The sequence below is a fragment of the Gekko japonicus genome, unplaced genomic scaffold (genome assembly GCF_001447785.1).
Source record: "Gekko japonicus isolate JY-2015 unplaced genomic scaffold, Gekko_japonicus_V1.1 scaffold674, whole genome shotgun sequence".
Lineage (NCBI taxonomy): Eukaryota > Metazoa > Chordata > Lepidosauria > Squamata > Gekkonidae > Gekko > Gekko japonicus.
In genome coordinates, this window is record NW_015172574.1 from 427,202 (window position 1) to 451,809 (window position 24,608).

At 43.3% G+C, this 24,608-nt stretch overlaps 1 protein-coding gene across 2 annotated transcripts in view; it reads right to left on the bottom strand.

Annotated features, from left to right (window-relative positions):
* BBS2 (Bardet-Biedl syndrome 2) overlaps positions 1-19,624 on the bottom strand; it is a 34,881-nt gene extending 15,257 nt beyond the window's left edge. Inside the window, exons 1-10 of one of the 2 annotated variants that reach the window (XM_015421393.1) lie at positions 19,344-19,624; positions 16,911-17,138; positions 13,600-13,725; positions 12,084-12,146; positions 10,778-10,855; positions 6,363-6,467; positions 2,802-2,888; positions 2,235-2,370; positions 1,234-1,373; positions 621-768 (exon numbers count right to left, since the gene is read on the bottom strand). In XM_015421393.1, coding sequence (XP_015276879.1) covers positions 621-768; positions 1,234-1,373; positions 2,235-2,370; positions 2,802-2,888; positions 6,363-6,467; positions 10,778-10,855; positions 12,084-12,146; positions 13,600-13,725; positions 16,911-17,138; positions 19,344-19,460 — 1,228 coding nt within the window. In that variant the 5' untranslated portion in view covers positions 19,461-19,624. The remainder of the gene's footprint in view (positions 1-620; positions 769-1,233; positions 1,374-2,234; positions 2,371-2,801; positions 2,889-6,362; positions 6,468-10,777; positions 10,856-12,083; positions 12,147-13,599; positions 13,726-16,910; positions 17,139-19,343) is intronic. The other variant, XM_015421394.1, reaches the window with a different exon arrangement.
* Between the last annotated feature and the right edge of the window lie 4,984 nt (positions 19,625-24,608).

The window sequence follows — 24,608 nt, forward strand, 5'->3', positions numbered from 1 at the left end:
ATGTGTCAGAGGCATCTGTTTGTCACAACTGCCAGGAATGCTTTTGCTTACCTGCCTGAAAAATCTGTTAATATGTTTTTATGTTTAATGCCCTTGCAACTTGTTGCACTGTTAGCTGCCTCAGGTCCAAGGAAATATGGTGGGGTCTAATTATTTTAAATAAACCAATAAGCTAAAATAAACGAGGCTGTAGGCTGGATATTTGGAGTTGCAAAGACCATTATGTATAGCTTGGAACCGTGCCCATCTGGACCAGTTAACGTCAACTCAACTGAAGTTGGGTCATGAACACTTCACCAGAGGACAGCAAGATCCTGTCTTCTTTAAAAGAGGCAGGATCAGACATCTCCTTAAAAAAAACCTTGAGCAAGAATGACCCAGCTAACTTCAGTCCTCTTTCCAAGCTCTCTTTTGGAGGGAAAGTTATAAATTTTGGATGCATTTAATGATGTCACCATAGCTTACTGGAACTGGAATACGAAGAACAATGAAGGCACAGACATGATCTGGACAGATGGGAATGTGCTCTCTCGAGAGAGTAGCAGTGCTCACTACACAAGCTAAAAAGGCTTAATGATTCAATATGGAACAGTAAGACTGAGCCGGTATAATGTTCTCACCATTCGATGTGGAAATGCACAGCTCGACATGAGCAGATTGAGTGTCTGAGCCCAGATTCACTGCGAGTGTCGTCTGAAGCTGGGTGTTAGCTGGAATCACACCCCTCTGCCCGTCCATCTCGGTCACTTGGGTGTTCAGTTCCACTTGCTGTAAAGTATGATTCCGACTCATTTATCACCAAAGCTGGGTTCATGATGGTTGTAATTTCAGAAGTGTTCAAACAAAATAGACCTAAAACTGGATCAGCCTCCCTAATAAAGGCCTTCAATTTCAACAGCCTTCCAGCATTTGCAGAATGTTTAACTAGGCTATTTCTCTAGGGCGGTATGTGATGGGCTTGGGTGACTGTTCATACTGCCTCCTGGAGTTCCTTAGCTAAGACTTGAGAATCCAGGCGGAGTATGCTGAGTTGTCGATTCAGGGCTACTATATCAGCAACCCTGCTTTACATGGGCAAGAAATTCCAGCCAGTTTTACTTAGAGATGGGATGCAGATCAGTGAGATGCAGGTCAAGACCTCAACTTATCCTCAGCTTGCTCATGAGTAAAGACTGTACTGCGTATGGCCAAGATCAGAGCTGTACTGTTCCCGACACTCGTATAAATAAATACCTTCGCATTTTCTTCATAGTTCCGTAATTCTAGCAGCAGATTTTGTTTCTTCTGACTAAGCTCTCTAATCAGGTCCTGCTCCGCAGTGCTGTCCGCAAAGCTCCCTTTCATCTCTTGGTTTCCTGGGAGGTATCCTCGCACTGTGAAAAGCAGAGAGACAGTTGCTGAGCGTGTTACTGGGCCCCTTCCAGAGAAAAATTTGCCACTGCATCAAGAATAGCTTTCAAAAAGTCGAAAGACAAACTACTAGACCAAATCCACAGCAGCTATCAGCCAAGACAGCTTGACTGACTGACAGTAATAGATCACTCCAGTGCAAATCAGAGTACAGTGAATGCAGTAGAGGCTGATGCTCCTTCACCAAAAATGTCATGGGATGCAGTTCAATCCAAGAATCTAATATTCACCCCAGGTCTGCAATCCCCTTGTGCCTGTCTTGTCCACAGTGCCCAGAAAGCCCCCCCAGAAGGGCAAGGCATACCACCATAGCGTCCTCAGGCCACTCACAACTTAGTGGGGCATTCCCAAACATGGCTTGACTTACTATTTTGCCTGATCCTGAAGTCTGAAAAATTCTTGTTCTAAGTCCCCACACATTATATGCATGCAGAGGGGAAACTCCTGGATAAAAAGCACAAAGTAAATGATGGGCAAGTGTTAAGCTTCATTATCCCAAATATAGCCATTTCACCTAATGGAGCGTTTCATTGTTCCCTCCCAACAAATATAATCAATGTAGCAAGATGCTATATGGAATCTCAGGGAACACAAGTATGGTGGATTTTATGAGGCAGCCAAGTGATGAAGATTCATAGTGAATTTCACTGCATTTCACCTTAAGACTGTTCTGTGTCTTGGAATCTGGTAAGCTAGTTTTGGCCAGCTAGACTACATATTTGGCTGTTGTAGGAGCAAAAGAACAGGATGGTTTAACATAACACCCACACTGTTTCCACTTATCTATAGGCCTTGGGTTTGGAAAAGGTTCTTGACACTCTTACCTTCCCCATCAACTGAGCAGCAGATTAACTGGGTGTTACCATCCATTCGGTAATCTCCTTGCACTATCCCCGCAATGGAGGAAGCAAAATTATCCTTGAAGATAACCTCTCCAGTTCGGTCATTGCGTGCATCAACCTATAGCACAGAGCATCCCCCCCAATACAGAAATAAAATTGAAATTGTTTGGTCATATGTACACACAGAAATCCACTTATTGCAATGACAGATTATAGCCTCTAATAAAGTGCCTACAAATCCTAATTTTCCCAAAAATGGGAAATCATTTTCCATCGAAAATCAGAAAAAGTCAGGTATGGTTTCTAGTTGTTTACTGAGTAACGTGTATCTCAACAGCGTTTCTTCTATAGCCTGTGACAAAAATCCTGATAAAAAGCATCCAAAATAGAACATCTAAGCTCGACTATGTTGCTAAAGAATACTAAGCAACAACAGCATTAATAGCAACCATGGCCTCCAGAAGATTAAGCAATTCTAGTCAGACGGGGAATGAAACCACAACCTGCACACGTGAGAGTCTGCTTAAACGCTCTCTTATTTAAACTCACCTTTCCATTGGACCAACCAGTTATCAGTTCATTCACACCGTCAGAGTTGAGATCAAATGCATATATGCTCACGGCCTGGTTTTTAGACTGAGCAGGGGGGGAATACAAAAACAAGTCATAAAAACTTAATAGACTCTACAAGTAAATGAAAAATAACAAGTCATTTCTCACATATTACAAGAAGCCATTTCTCAGGGCTACTTTGGCCTCCAAGTCTACTCCTGCTTTCCTGACCTGGAGGGAGAACTCACTGGGGCCAGGCCTAGCAACCACCCATGAGTCACTTGCTACCATGCAATTTGCACAATTCATCCAGTGAGGCAGTGGCTACCAGATTGCTGGGCCAAGGGGCAGCCTCTGCCCAACTTGCATTACTTGGCTGGACCTGGCAGTGGCCACATCGCTCACCTAAATGACCTGTTACTGCACATCTTTTGCAACTTGGCCACACTTTCCCAAGGTACAGGCTTGTAGGGTGAGGGAAGGAGGAAAAGCTGAGAGCCAGTGTGGTGCAGTGGTTAGAATGTCAGCCTAGATCTGGGAGAACCAGGTTCAGATCCCCACTCTGCCACGGAAGCTTGCTGGGTGACCTTGGGACAGTCACTCACTCGCAGCCTAACCTACTTCACAGGGTCACTGTGAGGATAAATGGAGGAAGGGAGAATGATGCAAGCTGCCTTCAGTCCCCACTGGGAGAAAAGGTGAGGTATAAATGAAGAAAATGAATAATAAATAAAGCTGGAGGGGGGGGGGAGAGAAAAGAAAGGTTGTTGAGGTGGATGGAGAGAGTATATGGAAGCTGCCAGGAGAAGAAAGAGGAAATAGTGTGGGGAAGGGGCTCCCACAAGTCCTAGGGGGTTCCCTGCTTACAGCAAGATAATGTGTACCACTTTTTGAACTATATAAATACCAAACGCTATTATTAACAGGAATCTTGTGGCACTGTACAAATGTGTTAAGTGCCTTCAAATCCAACTTATGGCAACCCTATGAATTAATGACCTCCAAAGCGTCCTATCGTTAACGATTATTCTCAGGCCTTGTAAACTGAGGGCCGTGGATTCCTTGATGGAGTCAATCCATCTCATGTTGAGTCCTCCTCTTTTCCTGCTGCCTTCAACTTTTCCTAGCATGATTGCATTTTCCAGTGACTCTTGTCTTCTCATAAAGTGGCCAAAGTACAATAGCCTCAGTTTGGTCATGTTAGCTTCTAGGGAGAGTTCAGGCTTGATTTGTCTTATGTCTTTTCGGTGGGCCATGTGATCCTTAAAACTCTCCTGCAACACCACATGTCAAAGAAGCAACTTTCTTCCTGTCAGCTTTCTTCATTGTCAGACTTTCATACCCATACATAACAATGGGGAATACTATAGTATGAATTACCTGGATACTGGTTGCCAGCAACATATCCTTACACTTAAAGATCTAATCCAGCTCCTTCAAGGCTGCCCTCTCTGGTTTCAGTCTCCTTCTGACTTCTTGGTCGCAGTCTCCATTTTGGTTGATGATGGAAACAATGAATAGAAAATCTAGAACAATGTCCATGTCTTCATCACCATCCTTAAAGTTGTGTAATTTCCCAGTAGTGATCTTTAGTGCCTCTTGCTTTTCTGGATCCAGCTTGAACATCTGACATGTCTTGTTCCATGTATGGTAATAGTTTTTGTTGTAAGATTTTGAGCATCACTTTGTATGAGAAATTAATGTGAGTGACAGTCCAATAGTTGCTGCAGTCTTTGATCTCTCCTTTTTTGGAATTGGAATATAGATGGAGTGCTTTCAGTCTGTGGGCTATTGTTTTGTTTTCCATATTTGTTGGCATATTCTTGCTAAGCTTTTGATGGACTCCATTTCTGTGACTTAAAATATATCTATTGACACCCTATCTGTTCCTGGTCATTTGTTTCTCCCAACTGCTTTCAGTGCTGCTTTCACTTCACTTGCTAAATCTGTATGTTCTTCTTCAAAATATTCTTCTTGGAAGGAATCTGTCATCCTTTTATCTCTTCAGTGTATAGTTCCCATCTTTTCTTTATTTTGTCATGTTTAGTTAATGTTTTTCGGTGTTGACCATTCAGTATGCCTAACCATGCTTTAAATTAGCCTTTGATTTCTTGGATCTTGCAAAACAGATCTCTGGTTCTTCCTTTTTTTTTGTTTGCTATTCTCTTCTATCTCCTTACACTTGTTATTATAATAGTTCACTTAGTCTCTACATGCAAGTCACTGGAATGCTGCATTTAGACTCCTGATTCTATTGCTGTCACCTTTTACTTTTGCTTCTTGTCTATCAATTTTAAGAGCTTCATCAGCCATCCATTAAGGCTTTTCATTTCTTTTGGCTACAGGAATGGTCTTTACACATTCTTCCTTGATGATCTGTCTTGTTTCAAACCACAGTTCGTCTGGTTCATGTTCACTTGAACTTAGTAATACAAATCTGTTCTTTACATGGCCTTTAAATGCTTCAGGAATGTTGTTAGATTGTATTTTGAAACTATGAATGTTTTGGTGTTTCTATTCAGCTTTCTTCTCTAATTTTCGATATTAACAATTATTTTACTGTAGCATAAGCTTTTTGTGGACTAAAGCCACATGGAGAAGATTAGCTTAAATAAACTAAAAACCTATTAGTCCGTATGGTACCACGAAACTCCTGTTTATTTTTGAAGGAACACTAGCATGGCTAGTCCACCAGACACATTATCATCAGTTCCTTCCTATACCCAGAATGCTGGGCAGACTTCACATGCAGAAAGCATTAACCTAGATTGTAAGAAAGAGGGAGACCACAAGCTCTATTGTGCATACCTCCAAGACAGTAAGAACAAGTCATATTCCCTCTCTTTTTCAAGTAGCATAAAATATGCTCCACACTCCAGAGCGCTAAATAGCAATCCCATGCAAGATACATCGCCTGAGTTTTTCTGGTGTGCAGCTTCCCAGCCAAGGAAATAACCTTGGGATAGCACATGAGCAAGTCTATGAATGTGGAGGTGTACATATGCCGGTCTCAAGTCACGTACTACATAAAGGAGAGGAGGCAGGCTTACTCTCAGGCTTCATTGCACCAAGACAGTCCAAGCAAATACGCCATACAATCTATATGGGTAGTACAGGTAGCAAGCCCAGCACACTCATACAAAAGCAGAATTATTATGTTTATTTTTCTTCAGTATAAGGTTTTAAATGGGTGCAGTATATAAAACAGCAAGGTAGCCCACTTCTGTGTAGGTGTGTCTTGATGTGCAAGTTGCAAAAGAAAGAATCAGGCCTGTAGGGTATCCTAGGCTTACCATCTGCTCCATAAGCTTAAATATGACAACAGATGCAGCATTTCCCCAAGGATCCGCCTCAGAATATATAAGCAAAAGGCATGCAAATGTGAACTACATCGGCCGGGTGGGTTTTTTTGGAAACCAATATTAAATGTACATGACAAGTCTGAAATTGCTGATGTCATGGTACACTTGACAAGCCGGCATCATTCATATTCACAGGAATTGGGTGGCACGTGGTTCTAACCCTTCCCATCTCACGTATTGCTTTGCTCATACTAACTTTAATTCTCCAGTAGCGAGCCATCTTGTCATAAACCCCTACTGTACCATTGGAAAGGGCATAGCCGAATCGGCAGGTACACATCGGGGTTAGCGCAGTGACAGCCTGGGGAAACAAGAGACAAAGATTATCAACTACTGCTGCCATTACCAAGCACAGCTGATGGCAAAAGAAGCCAAACCACGTGAGTCATATTTATTGCCTTCAGCTAAATTTGTCAAATATTGGCTACATTCTTGCTGATTTAAACATACTATTTTGGCAAGTGCCGTATCACAACTATATTCACTTTGGTAAAGGTAAAGTTTCCCTTGCTCAAAAGCCAGTCGAATCTGACTCTAGGGATGCAGTGCTCATCTCCGTTTCCAAGCTGAAGAGCCAGTGCTGCCCAAAGATATTTCCATGGTCATGTGGCCAGCATGACTAGACGCCAAGGCGCACAGAACGCGGTTACCTTCTCACCCAAGTGGTACCTATTTATCTACTTGCAATTTCTTGCTTTTGAACTGCTAGGTTGGCAGGAGCTGGGACCAGAAACGGGAGCTCACTCTGTTATGCGGCGCTCGGGTCTCGAACTGCTGAATTCTGCAGTTCAGTGTCTTCCAGTCTGCAGTTCAGTGTCTTAACCACTTGAGCCACCGCAGCCCCATTACATTCACCGTACCAAAGCTAAATAAAGGTATTAAAAAGGGAGCATTAATGATATATACAGCTCACTTTTTGTTTCCCATATTCACATTAAATTGCCTGAAAGTGCTTATTGGTACCAAAGTCAACTCAGCCCCAAGAAAAAGGGCAGCCCCACATGAGCGAGGTTGCCTTTTGCAAGGAAGGCCCGTATCTCAATCCTTCTCTCCTCCCTCCTCTGTCCCGTTCTGGCAAAGCCTCTTGCTATAGATAATATCTGAGTTGGCAACAGTGGGTGGGCTAGCTTTGGCTGCGGATGCTGTTCTAACACAAATTTTCTTGCAGATTCAGAAACTGGCAACCCCTGAGCCAAATCTCAGATGCAAGGGCAGCAGCCATGACAACAGGACCTTCCAAAAAGGGGCTGGAGGCGGGGGGGGGGGCGAAGAACGGAGATGTGCATCTTGCTTGAAGAATGACACAGATGAAGGACTTCTTGAAACTCAGCAGTACCGTGATGTCTTCCTAGGGTGAAACCATCTCAACTGCTTTCTACAATCTTTCAACACGAATTCAGACACGAGAGAGAGTTCAGAGCAGGACCAGGCTTCCTACAGATAGCGTGGGAAGCAGCCCTCCAAGTTTCACTTGACACCTACTCAGATCAGGCGCATCTACCATTTTCTTGCCAGCACCCGTACAATGTACTAATGAAAACAACGGTGGGAAGTTTTCCCCAAATCATTTGCTGCATTGAAATAAAGCCTCGGGCAAAGTGACTACCTGAAGGAGTTAGCATCAGATGAGCTTGTTGAGGCAGGAATGACACCCACTGAAGTAGTAATAAAAAAATGTCTTAAACAGCAGAGTCAAATGGTTCCCAGAAAAGGTATAATTTTCCCACAATGTAACCCTTTCGTTTGTTTAAAGGGCGATGCATCATACAAAATTCATTTTGACCCTCACGCATCTACACGTTGCAGCCAGGCTATGTCTCCAGGGATGGGTCAGGAAGAGCTCCCAGGTGAACAAGGCAGTCACCATCATGTCCCCCAGGGACACAGAAAGCACCGCCCCAGCCCTAGGCACATGACCTGCCAGGCACCCCTGGGCTCACCTCCTTCAAGGAGTGCATGCTTGCATCATCACAGGCCAGTCTGTTAATCCTTCTAAGGCAAAGAATGTCACATTAGACTTAGAAGATGTAATGCTACTTAGGATGGCACTCACAGAATCTTTACTGCAAGTAAAGGGGGTGCTTATAAGATCATTCTTCCATCTTTACATCTTGTGAATGTTTCTCCAAGGGCAGAAATGGAGGTACACTGAACAGGGATCCACTGAAGAATTGCAGAAGTTCCCTCTTTTGAGAACTGAGTTTTCTGTGCATGGGACTAATCCGAAAACAAAGGCCACTGAATTGTCCTTACCAAGTCTTCACAAACCCACTTGATGGGGACAGTAATTTTCTTGCGAGGTTAGCAACTGACTAGCTGATTTGAGGTTTATGCAGATTTGAGACACTGTCAAGTTGGCACAGCCTCAACACCTGAATTGGGGCTATTCCCGTGCCGGGACAAAATACATCTGGAGCATTCCCCTGCAAAGCCCTACTTAAAATGAATGCAATTACTCAAGGGTGTGTTGCTCTTGCAGAACTCCCATTAATTTAAGTGGAATCTGTGCAGAAGATGTTCCAGAATTATGCCAATCCATTATATATTTAGCAGGAATACAGATACCTTCTTCCAGCCCAGGATAGGCTTTGCAGTCTATTCCTAGCCACTATAAGCTTTAATAGGTACATTGTAATTGGTTTATAGCATAGTTCTAAACAGTCACACCATTTTAAGTCCACTAAAGTCAGTGGGCTTAGAAGGGTGTAACTCTGTTTAGGACTGCATTGTTACTGACTAAGCCTTTTATTCCATACTCCAGCATCAAGCTTCTTGAATGTATCTCTCAGATTCCTTGAAAAGGTAGGCTGTTAGCTTGCCTCCTGCCTGCTGTTCAGCAGAAAAATGAGAGCAGAAAGCTTCTAGACTCCTTTTGTCTTTTGCACAAGAGTGACATCAGTCTTAATACAGCAGTACTGTTTGACACACCTACATCCCAGACTACCTGCTGTTTCCCCACAAAATTTTGTAAAGCATGACGGAGAGACAACAAGCACCTAAACTCTCAGGGATGCATGTGCTGTGATGCTGTATTCACTTGTGCCCAGCCAATACATGGTGCCCCAAATGTTTAGGGACTGGCCTTTTGCCATTTCTACACAGTGTCATGTCACTGTTACATGCAGTAAACATGCAAATTGCAAACACAATAGCTGTGTGAAATGTGAACTAGTCAAGAGGCCATCAGGCATGTATCAAAATCCACATTATTCTCTCTCACTTGATTAAAAACAGAGGACGTTAAAAATCTGCCACAACCACTAGTTCAGATATTTCATTTACTATTCTCTGTCTCTCGATAAGCCAACAGTATCTCTGCATCCCATTCCTAGGGGTTCTCCTCCACTAAGTGTTGTTTTGTCCATTTCAAAAACAAACACACACACCATTCTATCCTTGTAGTTTACAGTTCAGCCTTTTAAAGTACTGCCACTGAATACTGTGCTAGCAGGGGGGAAACTAGCTTGGGAACTCCTGCCCAGAAAAAGAACTGGAAAAACTGACTTTTTTCAACTTTTTCAACTGAAAAACTGTAAAACTAGGGGGAACACCGGAAAGAAACTCCTTTTTAAGTATTTTCTCCTTTAGAATGAATAAAATGCTTCTAAAGACAAGATTTTCCACATTCAAAATGTATAGCATGTGAGGAAAAATAGGGAAACTGATTAGCATGGGGGGGGGACTCTTACACTGTAGATAGAGCAAGATGGGTAGCCGTGTTAGTCTTTCTGTTGCTGTAGAAAAGAGCAACAGTCCAGTAGCGCCTTAAAGAATAACAAATTTCGTGGCAGGAGATGAGCTTTCGTGAGTCATTGCTCACTATAAGTGAGCAGTGACTCATGGAAGCTCTTACACTGTAAACACATACAATATTTTGGAGATTTTTGTTTTGTTTAAATGCAAGTAATTCTGGCAATAATATGCTATAATGTGCTTAATGCTAATACGTTCTAAAGTATTTAGTTTTTTCAGTGTTATAAAGTTTAGCTTATTATCCTAACATGCTGGTAGTCCTACTCTTTGTGACTATATGAGAGAGTTTCTGTCCAAATATACTTTCTTTCGCTGACTACAGAAATTTATTTTTCACATTCAACTTTTTCCTACATTTCAGATGACAAAAATTAAATATACATGTACTATGGTAAGCACAGGATGCAGCAGTTTGCAACTCTGTCTATAGGAAATACTTTCAATTTTTATTACAGAAAATGAAGGAATTTCTAAATTCCATAAATATATCAAATAGTGCAATTTTATATGCTAATGGATTTGTAAAGGATACATTTTATATTGTTCAATCAGTAAAAGATGTTTAAGTTTCATAGGAAAGTAAGTATCGCATATCTTCCAATTTTCTCAAAACTGCTGGGGGGGTCTCCAGGGAAAAAAGGGAAAGAAAAACTCTAGGTAGGTGACAGAGATTCAACAGCCCCAAACACCAAAACTTTCATATGACATGAACAATAACATGCAATGTTCATTTGTCTGAAGTCACTACTCTGGAATCAAAATGCGTGGTGCATGATAATATAATTTTTCTCATCCTCCAATCTAAAGCCAAAGCTTTGCACATAAGAAACATTTTTACAACTGAATGCTTCCCTTTACCTCAGTCTCCGAAATTTCTGCTGCAATTTCATCTTCTTTAAAAACTCTAATGTCGAAATCATCAGATCCAACAAGAAGCTAAAGAGGGAGGGGAGAGAATAGGATATCATATTTAATACATAATACCACATATCCATCAGCACACACCTCTCTAGAAATCCAGTTCAGACCTCTAATATGAATTTCTTTGTGACTTTAACAAACTGTTCACATGTTGTCTCAGGCACCTAGTTTTATTTCATGGGGACTTAAACACAACGCACTATGTAACATGTCAGCTGGATTCTTCTGGATCACACTGGGAGATCCATCTTAGAAGATACTTCAGCCAAGATTCAGAAGCTGCCTGTTCACAAAGGAGGTCATGTCTCCCCTCAGCTGGGGGGGGGGGGGGACCCAAAGCAAGAGATGTAAAAAACCCACTTCTAAAGAGCCATCCTAACCCTGAACCTCAGATTCCACAACGGATAAGGTACAGGCCAAAACACTTGTTTTACTGCAAGCACGAAGCATAGCTCAGTATATGCAAAACGTAGCTTTAGATGAGAAGGATCACTCCCTTTGCCTAGGCAAAATACAATAAGGTGCTCTGCTGTCACATGCATGGCCCCTCCTCATGGTCTGCTTGCATTCCTGCCCTGGGATGGGTCTCCATGCAGGGGAAAACAAACACCTGAGACAAACAGTCAAAACTAATCCCAGCACCACATATGAAGCAAGGACCTTTAAAAAAGGAGCGGGAAATCACACAGCAGGCATACACACATTCTACAACGAAAACAGCTCAATGCTGTGCCTGCAATTAATTAGACAACGTTCACTATTGCACCTTAAGGGGGGCATTCTTTTGCATAACCTGCTATTTGTTCTTCTGTATGACTTGTGGATTGTAACAAAGATGGATAGTTGCATGGGTGACCTGCTATTTCTATTCCTTTTTAAAAGAAATCAATAAAACTGCTTCAAATCATACATCTACCCCATATAGGCACATACACAATTAAAAACTTAACCAGCACTTGCTTCCACAAAGAAACCCTGGAGACTGAAAGTTTTTTGAATTTTTGTAGTAGAACTGACGCTTCTGTGGATGATCTGTCGCTCATCCACAGAACTGCAGCTCCCAGGGACTACTGAGGAAATACTATAACAAGTTTTAACAAGATTCATTTATGAAGTACTGACAAGCCACAAAGTCCAGTAACTTACATTACATTGTAAGCATTCCTATCAATAGCTCCAAAAGTTGCTGCTTCAGGAAATAATATAAGAAAGCTCATGTGCATACCATTGTCCAGGAACATACCTCATTTTTCCCATCACCATGAAAGTCACATAATGCCAATGAGCGAACATTGTCACCAGTGACCTAGAGTTAAAAACAAAATAAATAGAAATATTTCAGCTCAGTTAGCCCAAACCTGTCCCATCTTCTTGTTGTTGCTGCAATGACACAATTAGAATTAGCAATGTACTTTCAATTGTGCTAACTGCCTAGCATGTAGCAACGAGATTTGAATCCCCGATAAGCAAATCAAAGTACCATCCTAGGCAGAGTTACACCATTCTAGGTCCATGGGCTTCGAAGGATGCCACTTGGCTTAGGCACGCCCTGTCATTTGTCAGAGGCCACATTTTGGACTGTGCAAGGGCTGCAACTCCACCCACTCCTTCACTAGCAGAGACGACAACAGACGGGTGTTTAACCCAGTGTAAACACAAGGAAAAGCTTAAGGAGATCCTATTATGCACCTCAGCCATTCATTCCCAAGACATAACCAAAAGAATTATTTCATGCCCCACCTCTGATAAACAGCAACAAAGATGCTGGCAGAATTCTCCTTTTTTGATCTCACCTGCTAGGCAAATGGGAGTAAACAAGGAGATGCATAGAAGGAAAATTCTGACATTCCTGCAGTCACTGTTCCAGTGGGGGTGTGGTTAAAGAGCCTTTATGGTCTCACTGTACCCAAAGAAAGGCACTGAGCTGCATAATAAAACAGGCTGTCTCTGGAACAGTCCACACGGTTGGACCATGGCTGATTTCCATATTTCCCATGTATGGACAGAGAGTGGCCGCCATCAAAATGCCTCTTCCTGGAGAACGTAACCTAACTCCAGCAATAAAGTTAAGCTTCGTGTCTCCATGCATTTCACAGAGGATGCTTGTAAGATCAGGTCGTAACCATGATGGTATTATGGGAGGAAAGGCAGCATGGTATAGCCCACTTGGCAAACCTGCCTCCCTCCCCACTAACATAAAAGGTATTATCAGAGGAAAGGCAGCATGGTATAGCCCAGTCTCATCAGATCTGAAAGCTAAACAGGGTCAGTACTTGGATGGGAGACTACCAAGGAAGGCTGCAGAGGAAGGGTAATGGCAAACAAAACATTGCATCGATTTTGTTCTTGTTCTTTGATTTCTGAATGGATCAATATGGCTGTTAACATTTTATACTTACAAGATACCCTGTTCGCCAGTTTGGTATAAGAAAGCCAATCAAGCTGCCTCCAGGACCAGTGCCAATGAGTACCAATTCTCCTTCAGTGAATGAACCACCTAGCTGAAGCACCACGACTAGAAGCCTGCATCCCAAAGTCTGCAGGTGTTAGACACCCTGAGCAGAGTAGTTCAAACATCACAGGAAGTAGTTATTGCTACTGTATTTCAGTACACTTTGTTCAGCCACAAAATCCCAAGACACCCTTTGCTACTGCCTTAATAATCCATACGTAAAATGGAAATGTTCACAGGACTGTTGCAAAAAGAAGACACAGTGCTTTATACACTCAACTTTCCAAACATACATGTGCACCCTTACCGTCCAGAAAAGGTCTTTCCCTTCATGATTGAAGCCCTGCAGGGAACAATTGCCACCAATAATTGCAAGAGGTGAGGAAATGTCTCCTAATGTTCCAAGCACTACCGCATTGGCTCCATCTGGAACCTATAAAGAGAAGATACTGAAGCAGTGTTTCTGCCACATGCAGACAATATACAAGGCAAACAAATGTTGTGTTAGATTAACAGTATAGTCCAGACGTTTGTCACAATAATTGGGGGATATACATTATAACATTACCACCACCCCCAAATCAATTCAAGTAAGGAGTAGGGAACTACAAATTTCAAAGAAAAACAACATCTCTGTATAATGCATTTACATGGACTGGCCTGTAAATTGCCTTACAGCCCGTTTTACAACCTGGCTCACAAAGCAGTTCTGAATGACATGTGGTCAGGTTTTCAAAAACTCTGATTAACCTGAAACATTGTAAGTTCTCAGTCACCAACCTTTCAGCATTCTCAAAGGCTTTTCCCACAAGGCTGGTCCAAGACAAGACGATGCCAACAAGTTTCATGCTGTGCACATCTTCAAACATATATGTGCATTATGAATGATTGAATGATTTATTGCGGTCCACAACCAGATACAAGTTCACACAGCAAATCATTTTTAAGTATGAAGGTATAGATTTTAAAACACTCCAATTAGATGAACAGATATAGAATTATAACACAGTAGTTAATTAAAATACATATAAAAGTTAATTAAAATAATTTAAATACATATATGTGCATATATATCATAACATAGCTTCTGAACCCACTGAACAATGAATTCAGCCAATGCAGAACAATGACATGAAAACTGAAACAGGCACAGAACTGTGGACATGACCTTGCAAGTTAATATGCAGAGTGAGAAGATGAGATGGCCTTTTCTGTTCTAAGGGTTTTCACACTGCATTCTGTGGAATCCTGGAAGTCCTTCAAAGCTCATTTGGGCTTGAGAAGATCAGTAATGGTGGACGTGCTTCCCTCAGAACTGACCTTCTGACCACAGCAGAGTGTTGAAGGTAATTTAGGAAGTGTTCTCCGTTCACATAACCAATGGTGAGGCCCAAGAGGCCTGGTCAGTGTCCTTCATCCCTCATGAACTGAGTATGAACCTTACAACATGTCCTCTAATCCTTTGCAACACACAGGGATTCCCTGGAAGGGATTCTGCAAAGGGAGAATTTTTTTAAAAAAACCACTGGTCTACTGTGACTTAGGTACACTGGAGCTTAAGATTGCTTCCAGGCCCAGAAGAATGGGAACAAAAGTGTTTGGAATATGCCATAATAGTCACACATACATGTTACACTTGTATTTAAAAATCCAGGCAAAAGACTAATTTCCTCTTAGAAAGATGGTGCTCTTTTATTAACTTCAGGAAAATATCAGCTGTGTTTGATGCACCACATGTATCTCTTCTCTCCTTAAATATAATTGAGTAGTGGGGTGGCACTTTCCAGCTCTCCCATTGGCTGTGCAATGTGCTCCATCAGCCATTGGTCCGTCAGCTGCCACTCAAAAGTACTCGCGTGCCATTGGCCGGGTGCTGGGTCTCCTCCTCTTCCCTGCCCACTCCTACCTCAGCCACTGTTCTGTCAGAATTACTGGCAAATGGCTGTCTCTCCCGACAAAGACACTTCTCCTGCTTGGCTCCTCTGTGAAACTAACTTTTCCCTCAGTGGCTGCTGGTAGAAGGAAACCCTTTCCAGGCCTTTGTGAGGAACTCATTGGGGCCCGTCCTGATTGGGTTTGGGTTGCAAGCTCCAGGTTGGGAAATTTCTGGATATTCTGTGTCTAAGGAAGCCAGAGTTTGTGGAGGGGAGAGGCCTCAGTTGAACAGAATGCTATAGAGCCTACCGTCCAAAGCAGTTAATTTATCAGGGGGGGGGAGATCTGTTGTCTGGAGTTCAGTTGTGATACCCAGCGATCTTCAGGCTCCACCTGGAGGTTGGCTACCTAAGTGTAGCAGTTCGTGCTTCAGAGTAGGGTCTGCCAGGCAGAGATGAATTCCCCTATGACATTATACCCTGCTGAGTCCTTCCCCTCCCCAAACGCTACCCTCCACAGGATCTGCCCCCCAAATCTCCAGGTATTTCCCTACTCAGAGCTCGCAACCCTACTTTCCCCTCAGTGCCTGTTGCTAGGCAACCAAGCTTGGTTCTGTCAGTAAAAGGCCCTTTCCACATCTATTTTGGCCTTTGGGAGAAAACTCATTGGGGCTAGTCCTGACTAGGGTTGCCAGCTCCAGGTAGGGAAATTCCTGGAGATTTTATGGTAGAGTCTATGATACCCTGCGATTTTCAGGCTCCACCTGGAGGTTGGCTACCCTAGGTGTAGCAGTCAGCACTTCAGAGCACGGTCTGCTAGACCCAGGTTCTTGCTGTGGAAGCTGAATGGGTGATTTTGGACCACTCACAGACTTTCAGCCTAACCTACCTCACAGGGTTGTTGTGCAAGTCAAAAGGGGGAGAAGAGAATGATGTAAGCTGCTTTGGTCCCCATTGCAGAGAAAAACTGTACTTTTCCTCCTGGGGAACCATTGGTGCCTATCTCCAGGTGAGGGCTGGAGATCACTCAGAATTACAACTGCTCTCGAGATGGCAGAGATCAGTTCCCTTGGAGAAAATGGTGGGCTCTGTGTCTTTATACCCTGCTGAGATGGCCCTCCTATGACAGCCAATGTGACATTGCAGTCAGGGCTTCAGAGCACGGTAGAGGCTGCAGGTGTGTATGTGGGGGAGACGGAAAGCTGAAGAGCGAGGGGCAGATAACAGCAGGTTAATGCTTGGCTGGGAAGGAGATAGAGTTACCAACTCAAGGTTGGGAAATTCCTGGAGACTTGAAGGGTGGAGCCTGGAGAGGGTGGGGTTTGAAAAGGGATGGGATGTCAGACAGGTAGAATGCCATAGACTCCACCCTCCAAACCAGCCATTTCCTCCTGGGGAACCATTGTTGCTAATCTCCAGGTGAGGGGTGAAGATCACTCAAAATTACAACTCCTCTTCAGGCAGCAGAGATCAGTTCCTCTGGAGAAAATGGTGGCCTCTGTGTCATTATACCCTGCTGAGGTTGCCACAGCAAATTGATGCTGAGTGCTCAAGGCCAGGGCACTCTCCCAGAGTAGTGAATGGCGGGGTATAAATCCAATCTCTTATTATTATTATTATTATTATTTCCACAATGGGCCTTATTCCTAGTTTAAGATAATTTCAAATTATATCTATACATCTGGTTTAATCTGTTTTTTTCTTATACAGAAAAATTAATTAAAAAAGAGATAAATTAACTTACTCCTTCGTAAAACAAGTCAGCATTGTTGTGTACATCGTATGCCAGCAAACTGGTCTGCGTGCCAACCAGAAGGGAATCATAGCCAAGGGTGGGGTTCAGGACCCCTGCTGTCAAGCAACTGACTGCCTCATTAATGTTCAGAAGAGAAATATCGGAATCCTGGGCACTAAGCACCAAACGGTTGGCACTGACACGCTGACTACGTGCATGAGGATTATGAATAAAAACCTGTAAAAAAAGAGAAAACTTTGTGATACCACCAAAATCTAGTTAGCAACCACTTGTGTTTTTTTTTTCCTGTTTATACATTTATTCAGAGTGAGATCCACTGCAAACACAATCTTGTGAATGGATGCAACACATATGGACTCATGAACTCACACACCCCAGCTTGCCAATGTGTAGGTATAGCACAAGTTATGCTTATCATTGGAGTATGGAGAGTTAGAGCATCATTTTCCATGTGTATGGTCAAGAGAGCAATCCCATGTCAAAGAAACCTTCTGTGTATCGCAACAGAATTTCTGTAAGGAAAAGCTCTGTATCCATATAGATATTTCATTTGTGAGAGAATGTTTTGATACATATTTATTAGGCAACCAGTGGGTAGGCCCTCTGTTGTACCAGACGCAGTACAGGGTAGATTTGTGTATCACTGTCAGAGATGTAAAATATCCAGAAATTCTGAAGCCAAGGGAGAGAGAAAAACTCTTTTGGAGGGGTGGAAATGTGGAGAATAAACAGAATACAGAGTGGTAGGAGGCATGGAGAAATCAGCATTCTACTACCCCTCTGCATATCATACCTGCTATTGTCATTTACCTGCTATTGTCATTTGGCATCTGAAATCACCGCACTCTCCAAGATACAAGGACATATGGACTCACATTCTAGCTGTACCTGAAAAAGTGAGCAGTGACTCACAAACGCTCACACCCTGGCACAAATTTTGTTAGTCATTAAACTGCTACTGAACTTTTGCTTTTTTCTACTGCTACAGGCAGACTAACACAGCTACCCATCTTGATCTATCATAACATGCATTATGGATAATGTAAAACACAGGCAATGCTATGCACATTAAAAAAATCCTTATACTTGAAATATGCTGTATATGCCTACAGTATACCCTGGAAAGATTCTTCTTTAATGCTGTAGGTTGCCTGACATAAAAATCTCCCTGCTACACAAGTAAAATCTTGTCTTAAAAAGCATTGTACTCATTCCTAAGAGATTATATGGCGCAGGAGCTTTTTCTCAGTAACACCCCACCACCACCAATTTTTCCAGTGGAATATTGGAAATCAGATGCCAGATAACTTTTACAATATTGGATAATTTTCATTATGTCCTAGAATGAGAGATGGAATTTACCCATAAAATTTTTAAATTATTGTTAACATCTTTGCAATATATTCTGAATTTTTAAAAAGTCCCTGGGAGGGAAGTGTTTTTTCCTAGTACGTCACATCTCTAATCAGCACAACCCTATAGTGAACATCAATATCTGTATGCAGGTGTGGCAGAAGTCTGCGTTTTCATACATGGGTAGCAATGACTCTGGGACAAGAGCCACTAATACAGATTAGATTATGGCAGTAAAATAATCTAATCTTGGCAATTTAATGTTAGGCAGAGCTAAGTCTGTACAGGTTTTTTTTAAGGTAAATAATGTCTCTGTAGGTTTCTAGGCCTGCCTCTCCTGTGGGATGGCAAGCTATAGCTACTTGACCAACATGGTTAATAATTTCTTAATGAACCCAAACCTGCCTTAGCTGCTTCACCCTCCTGGGCAGAGGAAGTCATTCTACGACAATATTTTCATCAACAGTATTTTCATCCCACCCTTCCTTTAAGGAGTTTAACATGGCATACATCCTTTTCTCTTCCTCCCGTTTATTTCACAACCACCTTGTGAGGCAGTTCAAGCTAAAATGCAGTGACTAGCCCACAGTTCAATGGCAAGCTTCGTGGATGAGTGCAGATTCTCCCCTTCACACTCACAACCACCCTGTGAGAAAGGGGAGGAGAGAACGAATTACCCAAAGTCACCCAGTGAGGTTCATAGTTGAGTCAAGTTCCCCCCTCTTCCATTTTACTCTAACAAGTAACAACAACCCTGCGAGGTAGGTTAGGCTGGGAGAGGATGACTGGCCCAAAGTCACCCAGTAAATATTATGTGTGGGGGGGGGTTGAACCAGATTCTCCCCCCTCCCAGCCCACCACTCTAACCACTACACCACACCGGCACATATTCCTCGCTAAACGGGGAGACACACTCTGCCCATGCTCAGAAGCATCTTAGCCTGGTGCACCCAAGCCACGCACTCCCGAGCCACAAGGGACGGATGTGCAAAACAAAATGTGAGGACGGGGGAAGCCGAAATTGAAGAAGGCTTCCCCGCACCTCTTTTCCGGCCGGGGTTCTTTTACCTTGCCGGCCTGCGTAGCCGCCGTCAGGCAGGGGTGGGTGCCGTCGTACCTGCCCAGCGCCACCATGCGGGGCAGGATTTTGTGGTTGAGCTTGAGGGTGAAGACGGGCACCAGCATGGCGGCGAGACGGGAAGAGAGGGAGGAAAGACAGAGAAAGAGACGCGGGCCTAGGCCCCCAGCAGCGCCGCCGCCCCCGCCCCCCCTGCCTCCTCAACCGGTCAGGCCGCTTCAGGAAAGCCGAGGGGGTTTCTCCGTTGACAGACCGGCCCCGGCGTCGAACGTCATGGCGTCAGGACGGCCGCCGTTGGGGACCGTCGCTATGGAAACTGCATGGGGCTCAACGTGGAGCGGAGGCGGCCGGGAATCTTCGGATAAGAAGCCGAGAAGAGACTTCAGGAGAGGGCAGAGGTGTTTCCCTCCGGACATATACAAGGCTTTCCTGGAAGAGAGATAAAATGACTCCCCCCCAATTGAATACCACAAAAGATATTCCATTATTTATGTACTTCAGTCCCACCTTTCTCACTGAGATTCAAGGCGGGTAAACAGTGCAAATAGAGTTGCCAGCCTCCAGGTGGGGCCTGGAGATCTCCCAATACAACAGACCTCCAGATGGCAGAGATCAGCTCTCCTAGAGAAAATGGCTACTTTGGAGGGTGAGCTGTATGACACACCCCAATGAAGTCCCCTCCCCTCCCCAAACCCCATCCTCCTCATGTTCCACCCTAAATCTCCAGGAATTTCCCAAAGTGGGATTAGCAACCCAGTTGGGGAGAAATCAGTGCAGTGACACAGAGTGTAAAGCAATGCAGACATATAACATAGGCACCAGACAAATGTGCTTGCATTCATTTCAAGTCTATGTGCATGAACACTAGGCTCCACACAGGGCACAACACTGCCATTAGACACCCTGCGACTCCTAAAGTGTATTTCAGGCTGTTGATAACATATTCTAACATCATAGTTCTCCTGGTGTAACTTTAACCAAAAGAACAAACAGCTTTTTGGCTTTTAAATACATGTTGGATCAGCTGTATTGGAGTAAACCAGTACAGCAGATATGGAAGAGCCTTCAACAATTCACAATGAGAAGGTAGGGTGTTGTCCCTGTTTTCAAGTGTGAAATCTTGAACAGTATTTTATCCTTCCTTCGGTATTCACACTTGCAGACTTCCAAGTTATTGTTCCTCAAACTGTCTCAATTTGTTTGAATCAGCCTAATGCCTATTTAGGGGTGTTTTTTAAGGTGACAATCAATATGTAGTCACTCCAGATTGGGCAGTTTCAAGAAGCTGGGCTTGCGTTTCTGTTTCTCTTGTCTGCTGTAATTACTTCAGGATCAAATAACATCAGCCCTACAGACCTTCAGGAGCTCACTTCACCTGTTCTTCCTAATCTGATAGAATACGCCATCATCTGCAAACTATCTTTTTTCTATTCCCTGAGCCAGACTAACAAATCTGCAGAAAAGAGTGGATGGGCACAAGCTTGACCCCAACAATAGCCATTAGGATGGCCAACAGGCCTAGAGAAAAATGTCCTGTCCCTTTAATAGAGGCTTAATGGGATGTTATTTATGCTATGAAAAGCTTCAACTGCACATTGCCAGACATTAAACCTCTATTAAAGGGACAAGACATTTTTCTTCAGGCCTGCTGGCAATCCTCATAGCAAAGCCCATGAACAATTGGGAGAATATTTTCAATCTTTCAGGATATTCTGCTGCGATCTCAGAGTTACCAGACTTGAAAGTCAGGTTCTGGCACAAAACTTCTGAACCAAAATTTGTTACTAAAAAGCTGAGGAGGATGACCATGTATGCTCTCTGGGCTTCTTGAAGGATGGGTGGAATAAAACTGTCATCAATAAAAATTTATGTATCTGATTGTAGGTTGTAGTCCACAAACGCTTTGCTTCAAGAAACATTGGCTTTCTGGTGACATGAAATTCTCTGTTGGTTTTTCTGTAATAGACTAACGCAGCTACTCCTCTGAAATGCATCTACAGACTGGCTCCAAAATGTATCCTGAGCACAGACTGCCTCCCCTGTCACAATGCATTGCATGTGTGTTTCCTTTATGTCACATAACATTTTTTTAAAAAAATTATTAAGAAACAACAACACAAATACAACACAACATAAGATCTCACATTCTTCACCTCAGATAAAGAGAACAAGCAGGCCAGGCCTGCTGTGGTGAAGGCTGTGTTGATCATTTTTTGTGCTTTAGTTTTTTGTATATACAACTTGCTCCAATAATGTTTAATATAGGTTTGAAGGGAATTTTTTCCCCAGCAAGGGAATTTTGTGTGCTTATGATGAGAAACTTTAAGAATATCTATGGACTCCCTGCATAAGTCCAAATCTGTCTGGGAGATAAAGAAAGAAAAGATAGCATACCGAATTAGTTTCAAGGTACTGATTCTTACCTTTAAAGCCCTTTATGGTCAAGGACCTACATACCTGAGGGACCGCTTTTCCCCACATGTTCTCTAGAGAGCATTGTGATCAGGGGCCCAGAATCGACTGGCCCTCCTAAGTCTTAAGGAGGCCAGGCTGGTGACAACCAGGGCACGGGCTTTCTCAGTGGCGGCTCCATCCTGGGGGAATGAGCTCGCCGAGGAGATCAGGGCCCTGCGGGACCTACTACAGTTCCGCAGGGCCTGTAAAACGGAGCTCTTCTACCAGGCTTTTGGAGCTGCCACCACCTCTAACAACTATGAAGAGAAGCCCTGCTGCCCTGGAACCTATACTAACAACTGCGCCAGCCACCAGAGGGACACCTGAAAGACACCTATAGAAGATCTGTGCTGGCCATGGGAATGTGCTGGCCATGGGAAGAGAGAGCTGATGGTCGGCATCATGAACTCTATAACAGCAAAACTAGCACTTATCATGGAATTGTAATCTTTTAAATACTGTTTTAAATGTTTTATTACACTATTTAAATGTTTTCTGCTGATTTTATGTAAGCCGCCCTGCCTTGGCTGGGAGGGCGGGGTATAACTTTGAATGAATAAATAAATAATTCTGAAATACTAATCACTCTCCCTCAGGGCAACCAAGAGGGAAGGACTGGGGGACAAAATTCTCAGAGGCCCAAGTCAGCTGTAGAACCCCTAAAGACAGCATTATTCTGCAATCACCCAGCCATTTTTTTCTAATGCAGTTCTGCACTGCAGTCACTAGGGGTGCATAGAAGGCAGAGCACAGTAAAAACGAGTTGTTCTGACTTTGCTGGTGGGGCCTTCCTGCAATGTTTAGTACGGTAGGAGCCAGTGTTCCCTCTAAGCTGAGTTAGTGTGAGCTAGCTCACAGTTTGTTAGCCTCCAGCTCACACATTTTTGTCTTAGCTCAGGAAGGATGGCTCCAGAGCAAACTAGTTTATGCAGCAGCCAAATCACTCACAACTTTAATGCCAGCAGCTCACAAAGTAGAATTTTTGCTCACAAGACTCCACAGCTTAGAGGGAACATTGGTAGGAGCCTGAGGAAAACCCTTGCTTCTCAGATTCTGCTAAACCCATCAGCCTAGGCAGCACTGGAGCACAGCAAGACCAGTCAGGACAACTTACAGTCATTGCTGGGATGCAGCCTCCTAACAAGGTCATTATGTCTATCAGTCTATGGTTCCCCTCTCCCTTTAGCTCCACCCAGCACCATAGTTTTGTCTGTGCAGACAGATCTTGCAAAGGTGCAGCCCTGTTAGTGTGTGGCAGAAATTTAAAAAAAACCAAAACACTTTTGTTGCCTTTTCCTTCTCTCTTTTCTGCTCTTTCATGTTGCTCTCTTCTTTTCATGATCTGCTATTCCTGTATCCCCACTTATAATTTTCTCTCCCCCACTTATTTTTCAGTCATGGACTCAACTTCTCATCCAGCCTGACTGGCGACTTAGAACATATATAGTAGTAGTATAGCAGCAAACCTTTGTTAATATTATGAACAGAATGGAGGAGTTTAGTATTTCCTCAAAATCAAATAGTAAAAGGATGCTTCCCCCTACCTTCCACACATTACATACATGATAATAGAATGCTAATATGCCTTAGTGCTCATAAATAAGAAAATTAGAACTCGGCTTAGCTTCCATAGCAAATAGCATTGGGGGGTGGGGTCACAGGGATCTGAAAATAACTTGGGCCACAATATTCCAGTTCCTTTCATTTGGGGGCCTGGAACTCCCACAATCATCCTGAAGCTGTTGGCCAAATTTGAAAATCCTAGTTTTATTTTCTGAGTTATGTCTGCCACAAATGGTCTGACAGATGGACATGTGGATTCCTTTATGATTATCGATGCATGGTAACAGCCAGCCAAGTGATTTATTTTGTTATGATATTTGGTTTGAATCAGGGTCATATGGGGAGGGGCAGGTGGAATCCTTGTTCAAGGGCCCATGGTGGCTCTTGGCAGCCTTGCTCTCCCTATCAGCGAAAACATGCTTTTTTGCCACCCCAAAGTTTACGATAATCATTAATATAATTAATGCCAGTTTGGCGTAGTGGTTAAGTGCGCGGACTCTAATCTGGGAGAATCAGGTTTGATTCCCCACTCCTCCACTTGCAGCTGCTGGATGACATTGGGCAAGCCATAGTTCTGACAAGAGCTGTCCTTGAAAGGGCAGTTCTGAAAAGAGCTCTCTCAGCCCCACCTGCCTCACAGGGTGTCCGTTGTGGGGAGGGGAAGGGAAAGGAGTTTGTAAGCCACTGTGAGACTCCGAGTGAAGGGCGGGGTATAAAACCAATCTCTTCTCTTCTTCTTCTATTATTTACATCTGTATTTAAGGAATCAGGGTATCATATGCAGGACTGATCCATTTTAATCTCACCATTACCCTGTGAGGTAAATGTTAGGCTGAGATATCAGCCTCAAAATCACCTGATGAACCAAACAGTGTGGGGGAAGGGTTAAATGCCAGCCTCCTGGGTCTAATTCCCACCTCCTCTGATTTAATGAAGACCCAAGTGCATAGAGAACACACCTATGCAGAAGTCCCTTTTGGAAGAATGACTGTCTTAGATCATATATTTTCAAATGACAGTACTCCTCCCTCCTATCCCCAAGTAAGGATAACTGTTCTTTAGATATTGTGGTTCTTGGCTTCAGAGAATAGACATGTATACACACCACTCTAAAAGCGGATTCCATAAGGCCCTTTGTACCTGCACCTCACACAAGAAAGCCTCTTAGGACCATCGTTGTCTTGCTTCCACATCCTCAAAAGGACAACATACACACACAGTTCTAAAAGCTACTCAGT